General features: G+C 36.1%; 1 protein-coding gene and 1 non-coding gene across 2 annotated transcripts in view; one reads left to right on the forward strand and one right to left on the reverse strand.

Moving 5' to 3' along the window:
• The window catches only part of TBC1D32 (TBC1 domain family member 32), a 226089-nt gene that overhangs the window by 87600 nt on the left and 124973 nt on the right, over positions 1-13516 (forward strand). The window contains exon 22 of the mRNA XM_027769471.1: positions 3481-3597. Coding sequence (XP_027625272.1) covers positions 3481-3597 — 117 coding nt within the window. The remainder of the gene's footprint in view (positions 1-3480; positions 3598-13516) is intronic.
• On the reverse strand, positions 13094-13200 carry LOC114006706 (U6 spliceosomal RNA). The gene has a single exon (XR_003548407.1). It is a non-coding gene; the product is annotated as a U6 spliceosomal RNA (small nuclear RNA).

Raw genomic sequence — 13516 nt, forward strand, 5'->3', positions numbered from 1 at the left:
TTACATTCCCACCAGCAGTGTAAGAGAGTTCCCTTTTCACCACACCCCTGCCAGCACTTATTGTTTGTATTTTCAATCTTAGACATTCTGACATGGGTAGGTGGTATCGCATTTTTTTTTTTTTTGATCTGCATTTCCCTTACAATGAGGGATGTTGAGCATTTTTTCATATGCCTTTTGGCTATTTATATGTCATCCTTAGAGAATAATTTTTTCAACTCAGTCTCCCATCTTTTAGTAGGGTTGATCACCTTTTTTTTGGGGACAGCTGCTTGAGTACCTTGTGTATTCTGGTTACCAGTCCCTTATCTGATGCATAGTTTACAAAAATATTTTCCCATTCTGAGGGCTGTTGATTCACACCAATTACTGTGTCTTTTGCCATGAAAAAACTTCTTAGTCTGATGTAATCTCACTTGTCTATTTTGGAGATTATCGACTGTGCTTTGGGTTGCCTTTCTGGGTTTGGAAAGTTTTCTTCCAGGATTTCATGGAATAAATTATCAATGTCCTTATTATTTTTTTCCTTTTCTGGGATACCAATTATCCAGATTTTGGAGTACTTGCTGGTATTCAGTATTCGTTGTATATTATCCACATTTTTCTTGGTTGTTTTCTCAATCTTGATACTTTTTTCTAGGTCAGAGGTTTTGTCTTCTACATTCAAGTTTTAATCTTTTGTGTGATCTAATCTACTTTTAATACTTTCAAGGGAGGTTTTAATTTCCTGTTTCACATTTTTGATCCCTAGAAGTTCCATCTGATTCTTTTTTAAGGTGTCTATTTCTTTTTTCAAATAATGAGATGACTTCCTCATTTCCTGGAGCTCATTGTCTCATTTCTCTTGCATCTCAGTTAGTTTGGTCACTACAATTATTCTGAATTGCTTATCTGGCATGTCCAGGACTTCCATTGTGTTGTCTGTCAGTGATGTGGGATTGATGTTTTCCCTTGGGGGAGAAAAATTTTGTTGGTTGCTCTTATTTCTTGAGCCTCTGCAATTGCTTCTAGTCATCTGGTGAACTATATGTTCCTTCCTAACTTATTCAAGGTATCTCTGAGTGTTGAAAGGTGTGCAGATGTAGAAAATTGCTATCTCTCTTCTGGTCTGCCTCCTTGTTGCTTACCAGTACTCTGCATTATTGTCATTGGTGCTGGGTGACGCAATGTCCTTGCTTTTAAAGAGTGGTGAGCTTCCAACTGAGCTAATGAGCTTCACCTCAGGAGCAAAGAAAAGGTTGTGTTGTGCACATTTTGCTATGCATGCTATTCAAAACATGGAGGTTCTAAGATTCCAAAGGTGGGGGGAAGTGGGGTGGTGGTGGTGGGGAGGGTGGTGGTGGTGAGGATTAGCCATGGGTCTGGGCTGTTAGGGCCTTCAGCCACTGGCAGCCTGTTGTCTGCTTGAACCCATCTCAGAATGGGATAGGGCAGAGCACAAGTTCCTCTTAAAGTTCCAAGACACAAACCTGAAGTCCAAAGGCCAGTTGGGGGGTCGGGGGGGGTGAACCACAGGTCTGGGCCATTAGGGCCTGCAGCCACAGGGAGCCTGGTGTCTGGGAAGGCCGCTAGCTTGAACTGGTCTCCCCCCAATAAGGTTTTGATGTCACAATCTATCCCCTGCATCAGCCAGCCCCATATCATGGACCTGTGCATGCCTACAGTATTCAGGGAGGTTGCTGAACTTGAAGCCAGAACTGTCCTGTTTGGCTGAGCATGGCGTCTTACTGCTGTACCACCATCTGGGCCCTCCTGTTACTTATTATTCTCTTTAAGTAGGCATTCAGTAAGTGATAAGTTATTATATTTATTTAATTTCTACTTTTTTATAATTTTATTGCTATCCAAATATTGAGTTGTCTGAAAAGTCAGACATATTTTTATATGCAAAAATGTGTCATGACTTTTGTGATAACCCAGTAGATACATAAGTTTAAATCATGGATTAGTTTTCTTAGATTTGGTTAGAGATTTCATTGTCATTTTATGTAATATTGGTGTAAGAAGAGATATATTATTGTTTTTAAAAAACTTAATGTGAGTTCATTTATTACTCAGAAACAGCATTTGTTAAAAATCGTAGTGTGAAGTTAAATGTATTCACCACGTAGCCACTGTTACTTGTTAAATAGCATTGCACTTAGTGTTAGAAAGGCGGAGATAGTAAATGGACTGTTTCCCAGATCTTCAAACAAGGACTGTGGAACAAGGGTGACTGATGATTCTATCTTAATTTTTTTTGTCACTTTAGGCTAGAAATATGAAAAACAAAACAAAACATAGATTAGTTCTGCTACCAGCTTTCTGAGTGTGTGCCATTGGCTATGCCTCTTAACTTATCTGGATGTCAGGTTTTCTCACCTGTTAAATGGAAGATTGAAGTGTTCTTTGTGATTTTCGTGATTTTCAATTTCTTTCTTCTAGTGGAACTTCTTAGTTCAGTTTTCAAATTTGCCGAGTCTAGTGAAGCTTTTTTAAAAAGTGACAAGCAGAAAACAATAGTTAGAAATAAGTACAATATTATATAACCTAAAGAAGTATTGACTGAATTTCTAGGTTTTTAGGAAATAAAGGGAATTAATTTGAAAGTCTTCAGGAAAGATGTAGTAAACTGAATAAGTGGAAGGGCAGGAGCACCATCTGATTAGGATAATAAAAGTTTATACAGGTGGCAGTCTGTTAAAGGAGAGAGTAAGTAGACTTCATTAACTAAAGTGGCAACTTTATGCTGGGGGATAATGAGAAAGGCTTTGAGACTGAAGATAAGAAAGGTGTCAGCTAGTAAAAATGTCTTAAAAGTCATGCTAAGGAGTTTAGACTTGATGTAGAGTGATGAGCAGCCACTACGCTTTTGAGCTAGGAAGCCAAAGAATGAAGTGTGCCTGTCAGTAGTATTCTAGTTGTTTTAATAAGATAAAATGAGAACGCGATGCTTAAATATTTCGTGGGAGATTAACTTGGTAAGATTGCACCAAAAAATGAACTGGTTTGGATTGAATGCTTGCTTTTTAAAATTAACTATGATATTTAGGTCGCTTGGCTTTCCACTGAATGCTTAGTTTCCAGTTAAGAGAAAGCTTTGTGGCCTGCATATATAGTTATTATCTTGCCCCGTAGCCCATAAGAATTATTCTCTTATATTTCACATCATATGTACTAGTGCAAAGTGTGAAAGAAAAGTCTTTTCATTTTTTGTCAGGACCAAACTTCAGTAATACAGGGCATTTTAAAATGTTTTCTAACCCCCATAAATACTCTATAAATAACAGCTGCTATGTCATGCATTGCCAGATTGGAGATTATTGTTCATGTTAACTGTTTATATACTTAGATATTTTGCATTTATGTAGGTTAATTAGGATTATTTAAAATTTAGCCGTCACAGTCACAGAGCTATGAAACTTAGCATTAATGGCTTTATTATGGATGTGGTTGAAAAAAATGAACCATTTAAATGACTGGTTTTCTTCTTCTCCCTAGTCTTTTCTAGCACTGGTGAACTTGTTATCCTATCCTGCTGTCTATGAGCTAATTGGCAATCAACATCTTCTTAATAAAGCAGAATATTCTCTTCGTGAAGTCCCAACATGCATTATTGTAAGTCATTTCCTTTTCATCCTTCCCTTTTATAAATGCTAATATTTGTGATTAGTAGTAAAAATACAATTTGCATCCCCCCCCCAAAAAAAAAGTAGAGAAACACTACTTAATGACATCTTAAGGCTGATTTGATTATTTCTTTGTGGAATATAAACTTCTGAATTATTTGTAAAAGGCCATGTAACCGTCTCAACACCTCTCAGAATTTTCACAGTACAAGGGTAATTCTCCCCAGCTAGGAAAGAGAGTTGATGTAAATATTAGTAGAAATATATGTGTGAATGGCTTTTAGATGATGCATTATTTAACAGGTTGCTTTCTAGTGTTGCTTCTTCATGGACTAGGATAATTAGGAATAAATTGTATCCAAGAAGTCCAATATAGTTTCTGCTTATATTTTTAATGAACTACATATTATTGCCCCTTGGGGGCAGTATATACATATTTATTTGAGATGTATTTTATACTTATACTCCCATATGAGTAACTTGTTTTAATCATTCAGGGATATTTAGATTCTTACATTTGGGGAAGTTGATGAATTGCATACATGTAAATGTGCACATATGAATATAAGGATTACTAAGGAATTGGTATGAAATTTTATTAACCATAACTTTTTATTTTCTGGTTACTTTGTCCTTTGTTACTATTTTTATAAACACAGTTTTGCCCCTTTTGAATACTTTTTAACTTTTGCTAATTCTGAATATTTGTATTTTTTAAAATGTTTCTTTGTGAAATTTTTGATAAGTTATATGGATATGAAGTGAAATGTAAATTTAAGTATACTTCCAGCATTAAACCTAGCCTAGATTCTCTTCTCGTTGAAGTACTTATTTTATTCTATGATTACATGTACTTTAGTACCTCTTCAATAGCTACATAGCCAGCCATTTATGTGCTTGTCTTTCCCAATTTCACTGTAAGTACCTGAGAGAAAGTGGGATTTCTTAGCTGTCTTTTCCATCTAGCACATAGATATCCAGTGAATACTTAATTGAAAATAATTATAACTATTGTTATTGGTTTTCCTGAAATAGATTATGGAAAACAGTATGAATTTGTACTTAATATTTAATCTAGAATAATGGCTTAGACATTTGTTATCTTTAGTTTTCACGTATTTCTTCAGTGCACTTTCAAATAGGTCTTTCCACTTATGAAAGGATTTGTCTTCTATTTAGTCTTAAGAGAACTACAAACCGTTCTATTACTCTTCTCTTAAGGGCACTTTTTTCAATCCCATTAAAGAATCTGTGCTTCCCATTGTAAGTTAAACATATGCAGACTTTCCTATTCAAATAAATGAATAATTTCTTTGAACTATGTCTTCTTTTAGCTATCACCCTGAAGTTTCTTCTGCTCCAGCCCTAAGCAAACTGAAAAAACTTCTGTACTTGGAGTGTCTACTTTATTTTCTTTTATGAATTGTGGAAGTCACTGTAGTCTGGCATCTTGTCCAATTGCCCCACTGAAATGATTCTGCCAAAACCCAGCAAATAAGTAAATAAATGATTTCTTAATCCCCTTCTTTTTTTATATTTATTTAAGTTTGCCATATATGTGTGCACTCACTTGAGAGAGAGAGAGAGAGAGAGAGAGAGAGAGAGAGGGAGAGAGAGGGAGAGAGAGGGGGAGAGAGTGCGATCAGTCACTCCTCATGGGAGATGGCCATGCCACAGTCTCTCTCTTTAATTTTTTTCTTGGGATTTTGGGCACAAATGGTATGTACACGTACAAGCTGCTGGGTCTAGAAATTGAACTGTTCATTCAGTCATGTAGGGTTTGGCTGCCTTAATGTCCTTGCCACCCGCTGACCCCAGAACCGCCCCCTTTTTAAAAATCAATTTACCATTTTGCAGCATTTGACATGGTTGATCTACTCCTTATTGTCATTCTCTTTTCTTATTGCTATGGCCTTACTTCTGGTTTCTTTCAATTTCTCTTGTCTCTTCTGCATAGTTGTCTTTACAGACATCTCATTCCTTGTCCTCTGTCCTTAAGAATGATCTCATCCAGTTCCATAGCTTCAGCTGTATAGTGTCAACTCTCTGACCTATATTATTCCCTTGACTGCCTTGTGGGCATCTGGAAAATTCATAGGCATGTTAGACTTACTGTGTCTACAACTGAATGTATTGCTTTCTTTTACCTGAATTAATTCAATTTCTTGTTTTTCTGTCTCAGAATATATGCTGTCATATCATCATGCAGTTAAATAAACAAGAAACCTGGAAGTCATTGTTGACTCCTCTCTGTACATATGCAATAAATCACCGTTTTGCAGATTTACTTCACTTGTATGTTCATCTTTTTCATTCCTGTTAAGACCACCTTAGCTCAAATCCTCATTTGTTCTTACTATTTCTGTGAGATCCATTTATTCCAGTCTCTATCTACAGTTTATCCTCCGACTAAATCAAAGTATCTCTTTAAAAATGAAAACCAAGGCTGTTTCTGTGGTTCAGTGCCCGTTTTCTTGATGCTCCAGAAACACTAGATCCCTATGGCGACTATGGTTTGAATCCCTGGCCTGATCCATGTGAAGCATGCCAGGTACGTGCATAACTGCCCAACATCCGATAGGATGGAGGACTGGGAGAAGGTGATTACAACGTGGCCAGACTCTATTGAGGATACTCTTATCTTTCTCTTCCTCTCTCACACACATGTGCTCTATGATGAATTAAAAAAAAAAAAAATTTAAGTAAACCAAAGACAGACATTCTGTTGTTTGAAGTCTTTGCTGATTTCCCTTTCCTCTGTGCATAGTCTATATTCCTTAGTATGGAATATGGTTTCTCCTTACTTAAAACCCTGTTTTTTAATTTTTTTTTCTTTTTTCTTCTGCTCTTTACCTGTGTGATCTTTGGACAAGTTACTTTTTATTTTCTGCGGGGTAAACAACCTTGATTTTTGACTAAATAGTACCTCCTCATTATTCAGGACTGTTTCAGGGTTTATTCCTTCTGAGATGTTTCTCTGTCCTTTCTCTTTGGCCACCTTTCTAGTTCGTGTGTTTCTTTTAACATGCTCTCATAGCACCTTGTCTGTGCCTAGAGCATATGTCACATTATTTTATAATTATTTGCATATTTATTTGCCTCTCCTAATGGACTGTAGGATCCGTGAGAAGGGGAATTGTGTTTTGTCTTTTGTTTCTAAAACCTACCAAGTTGTATTTTGCTACACTTAGCATCAGAGGTTCTCATTAATCTCACTGTTTTATTATTCCTTATAGGTTAGACCCTTTAATTAATGAGTGAATTAATTAAAATTATGATTTCTGGTCAGGTTAGATGCTTAATGGATGGAATCTTAATGAGTTGGGTGCTTTTTAGTCTTTATTCAAGAAGAAATTTAATATACTAAGTTTCTCTTTTAAATTGATGGGAGTCCCATGGCAGGAACCCCAGGAAGTTGCAGTGGGGAACTTCTTTGTGTGTATCTGAGTGTGTATGTGTATACACATCTGAACTTTCTCTATTTTCTATTGGGGGCATTTTCAAATTTACAAGAAAAAATATAGTATAATGGACTCCCATATACATATTACTATCAAAGGCAAGGGAATGAATCTATGAGCTTTTATGAGCATTCTACCAGTCTTTATTCTTCTACTCTTTTCCAATTTTCTCCTTTTTATTTTTTTTTAAATCCTGGACTAATGCCAGTTTACCTGTAAATATCTTAGAATTTATCTCTGATTATTACTTTTTTTTTAGTTTTACTTTGAAAAATCACCATATTCCATGGCAGTTTTGTCATATCTAAAATATTACTGAATCACTTAATGCTGTCTAATATATGGTCTGTGAAGAAGTTCTATTGCCTCAATTTTTTTTAACAGTTAATCAAATCATAATCCAAACAAGGCTCACATATTTCATTCAATCATCCTTTTAAGAGTCTTTTAGTCTAAAACAATTTTTCCTTCCTTTTTGTTTTCATGCCATTGAGTTATTGGGAAAACTAAGTTATTTATCTTATGTTGCATTGATTTAGTGTTTGAATAGAAGGTGCGAAATGGCTATTCTGCTATTCCTTTTGTATTTATCTGGAATTCTTAAATAACGAATTTAATAAAGATAACTCTGAAATAGTTATTTTGAGGAAGGCAGAATAAATGCTTGACTTTTCCCATTTGCTTACAAATTTTCTGAGTAATGAATTGGTGCTCTAGTAATCTCTGATAGGGAAGTTTTATTTCTATAAGTTGTTATCATCATTCTGATAGTTTCCCTATCCTTTGGTTAGATAACCAGGAGTGGAATTGCTGGATTATATGGTAGTTCTATTTATAGGTCTTTGAGGAACCTCCATATTGTTCTCCATAATGGCTATACTAATTAACATTCCTGTCAACAGTGTAGGAGACTTCCCTTTTCACCACTGATTTGCCAGCACTTATTATTGTTTATTTTTTTAATCTAAGCCACTCTGAATGGGGTTAGGTGGTATCTCATTGTGGTTTTGATTTGCATCTCCCTTATGACAAAGGATGTTGAACATTTTTTCATATGCTTTTTGGCTGTTCATATGTCTTCCTTAGAGAGATGTCTGTTCTGCTCATTTGCCCATCATTTTAGTTGGGTTGATCTTTTTTTTTTTTTTTTTTTTTTCCTGGTAAGCCACTTGAGTTCCCTGCATATTGTGGTTATGAATCCTTTGTCTGAGGGATAGTTTGTAAGTATATTCTCCTATTCCGTGGGTTGCTGGTTCACTCTATTGTCTCTTTTGCTGAGCAAAAGCTTTTTAATCTGATCTAGTCCCATTTGTCTGTTTTTGGAATCATTGCCCATGCTTTAAGGGTCTTATTTAAGAAGTTTTTGCCTGCTCTGATGTCACCAAGATTTCCCCTACATTATCTACTAGTAGTTTTATAGCCCAATGTTTTAGGATTAGATCTTTGATCCATTTTGAATTGATTTTTGTTAATGGCAAGAGATAGGGTCCAGTTTCATCTTTCTGCAGGTGGATATCCAGTTTTTCCAGCACAATTTGCTAAAGAGATTTTCATTTTCCCACTGGATTGACTGTTACCCTTTGTCAAAAATAAATTGGCTTTATGTTTGAGGGTCACTATTCTTTTTCATTGGTCCACATACCTATTTTTGTGCCAACACCATGCTGTCTTGATTATCACAGCTTTGTAATACACTTTGGGGTTAGGGAGTGAAATGTTTCCTACCCCACTTTTCATGTACAGTATGTATTTGGCAATATGGGGTCTTTTATGATTCTAGATGCATTCTGTGATTACTTTTTCTAAATCTGTGAAGAATATTTCTGGTAATTTGATTGGGGTTGTGTTTAATTTGTAGATTAAGTGGGGTAGAATTGACTTTTCAACTTTTCTTCCAATCTAGGAATATGGGATGTCTTTCCACTTCTTTGTGCCATTTTCCATTTCTTTTTTTAGTTTTTCATAGGTTTCTTTGTAAAGGTCTTTGATTTTTTTGGTTAGGTTTATTCCTAGGTCTCTGTTTGTGTGTGTGTCTCTTTCTTCTGCCTCTTTCTTTGTAATGGAAGAAAAAAAGCTTAAAAAAATACAAATATGAAAGAAAAATTATTTACAATGAATCTGCTGTCTACTAGGTACTGAACTAGATGTTTTATATGCTATTTTATTTCTTTTGTGGCTATTGTAAATGAAATTGCTTTATTCAGTTCTATCTCAGTCTATTCACTGTTGGTGTATAGAAATGCTACAGATTTTTTTTTTTTTTTTGGAGAGGTTTTTGCTATAGGGCGCATGCGCTCGCCAGACAGACAGACAGAGAGATAGAAAGCGAGAAATCACCCCCCAGGGGGGATGGTCATGCTGCAATCCCTTCTCCTCCATTCTCCTCTTGGGATCTTGGGCACGCATGCACACACGCCTGGCATGAGATTTAAGCCACCGTGTCCGGGACACGAACCGCGGTTGACTACGTGAGAGTCCAGCGACATAGCCATTACGCTAACTGCTGGTCCCGAAATGCTATAGATTTTTGTATGTGATTTTGTATCTTGTCATTTTATTGTATTTTTTAATTACTTCTAGGGATTTTTAGGGAATTCTTTTGTGTTTTCAATGTATGCAACCATGTTTGCAAACCGAGATAATTTCACTTCTTTTTTCCCTGTTTGAATGCTTTTTATTTTAGTCTCATGTCTGATTGCATTAGCTAGGACTTCTAATAATATATTGAAAAGGAGTGGAGAAAGCGGGCATGCTTGTCTTGTTCCAGTTTTTAATGGAAATGCTTTCAGCTTTTCCCTATTAAAGTGTGATGTTGGCTATGGGTTTTTCATAGTTGATTTTTATTGTGGTGAGAAATGTCCTTTCTATGCTGATTTTGCTGAGAGTCTTAATCATGAAGGGATGTTGTATTTTATCAAACACTTTTTCTGTGTCAATTGATATGATCATATGGATTTTTAAATCTTTCTTTCTGTTAATATGGTGTATTGTATTTATGATTTTGCATATGTTGAACCATCCTTGCATCCCTGAAATAAAGCCTACTTGGTCATGGTGTATAATCTTTTTAATGTGTCATTGGATACGACTTGCTAGTATTTTGTTGGGAATTTTTAATTTTTTTTTGGAGAGGTTTTTCGCTATAGGGCGCGTGCGCTCGCCAGACAGACAGAGGGAGACATAGAGACAGAAAGCGAGAAATCACCCCCCAGGGAGGATGGTCATGCCGCAATCCCTTCTCCTCCATTCTCCTCTCGAGATCTTGGGCACGTACGCACATGCGCCCGGCGTGAGTTTTAAGCCACCGGGTCTGTGACGCGAACTGCGGTCGACTACGTGGGAGTCCAGCAACATAGCCATTACGCTAACTGCTGGTTCCCTTGTTGGGAATTTTTGCATCTATATTCATTAAAAAATTGGTCTGTAGTTTTCTTCTTTTGTTAAGTCTTTGTTTTGGGAATGAGAGTGATTGAGGTTTCAGAAAATGAATTTGGGAAGGTTCCTTCCTTTTGGACCTTTAGAAACAGTATGAGTAGAATTGGGGTTAGCTCTTCTTTAAACGTTTTGTAGAATTCAGGAGTGAAACTTTTAGAATCTGGGCTTTTCTTTGTTGGGAGATTATTTACGACTGATTCAATTTCATCACTTGTTATTGGTTTATTTAGGCTTTCTATGTCTTCCTGATTCAGTCTTGGTAGCTTGTATGTTTTCAGAAATTTTTCCATCTCATCCAGGTTTTATTGCTTGTTGGCATATAGTTGCTCATGATATTATCCTATGATCTTTTGTATTTCTGTTACATCTGTTGTAATATTACCTGTTTCATTGTGAATTTGATTTATCAAATCACAATGGTGATAAATCACAATTATTGGCTCATTTTTTCTTCTTAATTAGTTTAACTAATGGATGTACCTGGGATGGGTTGGGAAGAAGCCTGGCACGGTCTCCTGCATTGGTTGCCCTCACTGGCTGCTGCTCCTCCCTGGACAGGCTCTGGGAATAATGGCAGTAGATCGATGTACCTGGATAGGTTAGCAGGCAGGAAGAAGCCTGGGGAGCTCTCCTCTCTTGACTGCCTGCACTGGCTACCGCTGCAGGCTCCGGGAATAATGGCAGTAGGTGGATGTACCTGGATGGGTTAGGAGGCAGGAAGAAGCCTAGGGAAGTCTCCTCTCCTGACTGCCTACACTGGCTACCACTCCTACCTCATCCGCAGCAGTGCAGGCTTCCTCCAGTGTGTTTTTCAAGCCACTGGGGGCTGAGATTTGAACTGCACAGTTGGCCATGTGGAGTCTGGCTCCCTTAACCACCAGGCCACAGAGCCAGCCTTCATTATTGCTTTTGATAATTAAGATATTCCTTTTTAGCTATTGATATCTTTGGATATGTACACATTAGTGTTTGCCATTTTGCTCTGTCATATAAATGTTCAAGGCTCATTGTATACCTTTTGTGGCTCAGGCTTAGAATAATTTTCAGAGTCAGTCTTGTCTCTTTTAGTAGGAAGTTATTTAGAAACTGTAACCCGGATAGAAATAGAAGAATGTTCACTTGTAAGAGTTCTTATTTCTAGATTTTCAGTAGATAGCTAAGGTGAAAAAGTTTTTTTTGTTGTTGTTGCTTTTCTAATTTTTTTTTTCTTGAGAGGTTTTTGCTATAGGGTGCATGTGCTCGCCAGAAAGACAGAGAGAGACAGAGAGACAAAGGGAGAAATCATCCTACCAGTGGGGATGGCCACACCACAGTCCCTTCTCTTCTATCCTCCTCTTGGGATCTTGGGCATACATGCACATGCACCTGGCATGAGTTTAAGCCACCAGGTCTGGGACTTGAACCGTGGTCAACCATATGGAAGTCCAGCGACATAGATATTATACCAACTGCTGGTCCCACTTTTCTAATTTTTAAGAGAAAAATTAATTCTGAATTTACAATGATATTTCTTCTTATTTGCTTGTCTACTTATATTTCTTTTCCCTTTCATAGAATAACTTGATTCATAAGCTTTTCATGACATGAACAAAATTTCTTGTTTGCTTTATAAACAATTTATGTATAATAGTTTCAATTTTAGGCGAGCTTAATGTAGACTGACAAATATTTTCAGTTCTTTTTGTTTTTGAATATGAAGAGACTTAACACTTATGGAAAAATAGATTAAACTATAAGTTTCTTTCGGTGCAGAAAATTTTTGAAATCGATGCCTAGAATGCTTTTCCATGAACTTTTAAAGACATGATTTATATACCACTGGGGGTTTACAATAAAAATACTATTTTTTGTTTGTTTGCAATAGGGCATATAATGCTTGCCAAGTAGGAAGAGAGGAAAGGAAGGAGAGAGAGGGAGAGAAAGAAAGGGAGGATGGCCATGCTGCAGTCCCCTTTCTTCCTTTCTCCTCTTGAGATTTTGGCCATAAATGCACATGAACCCAGCATGATTTTCAAGCTACTGGGTCCAGGAATTAACTGCACAGTTGACTATGTGTGATCCAGCCGTCTCAACCTCCATACCACCTGCTGGTACCAAAAACACTGTGTTTTAAAATCACCTCATGTACTGAATCTCTGCTCTGCCTAGTTATGCTATTAAATTGATAATTTGTTTTAGAATGTTTTAAGTTGAGTGGGGTTGTTTTTACTTTTTTTTTTCTTATTTTCCTTATTTTGTCTTTTATATTATAAGAAGCAATTATGTGAGTCCAGTATATAATTAAATACATTTAAAGAATGTGCTTCCATGTTCATCTATTTTCTCTCCTCTTATAGATTTTTTTTTTTTTGAACAGCCACAGTTTATTAAGATTCATCAAAGCATTGTATTCTTGAAAGCAACTTCTGGTGCATTTTCTTCAACAGTCACATTCTATGAGGAAAAACATTAAAAGTCACAAACTTTTTTTTTAATCTCAGAGTTACAGACATCTTAAATTCAAAAGAAAAGGTCAAAAACAAAACAAAAACAACATAAACCTAAAACAAACGGATTCTTCCATTCTCAATTTTAAAACACGGGGAGCTTTAAAATATGGAACACTTCACGAATTTGTATGTCATCCTTGTGCAGGGGCCATGCTAATTTTCTCTGTATCGTTCCAATTTTAGTATATGTGTTGCTGAAGCGAGCACTCTCCTTATGTAGATTTTGATACTCATTACAGTAGCCACTAGTCACATGTGGCTATCTAAATTAAAATAAATTAAAATTACATTAAAATTTTCTTTAAGTACTTTCCATGTTTCAAGTTACAAGTACCCACTCACCATATATGGTAGTGGTTGCTATATTGAGCAGCACATATAGAGAATATTTCTGTCATTACAGAAATTCTATTGTATAGCGCTGTTCTATATGTAAGAAACTAGCTTTTAGTTTATTATTCTCTTGCCCTTTAAAAAAATATATAAATATATATATATATTTTTTTTTTTTTTCTTGATTTTT

The sequence above is a fragment of the Tupaia chinensis genome, unplaced genomic scaffold, assembly GCF_000334495.1.
Source record: "Tupaia chinensis unplaced genomic scaffold, TupChi_1.0 Scaffold149798_1, whole genome shotgun sequence".
NCBI lineage: Eukaryota > Metazoa > Chordata > Mammalia > Scandentia > Tupaiidae > Tupaia > Tupaia belangeri.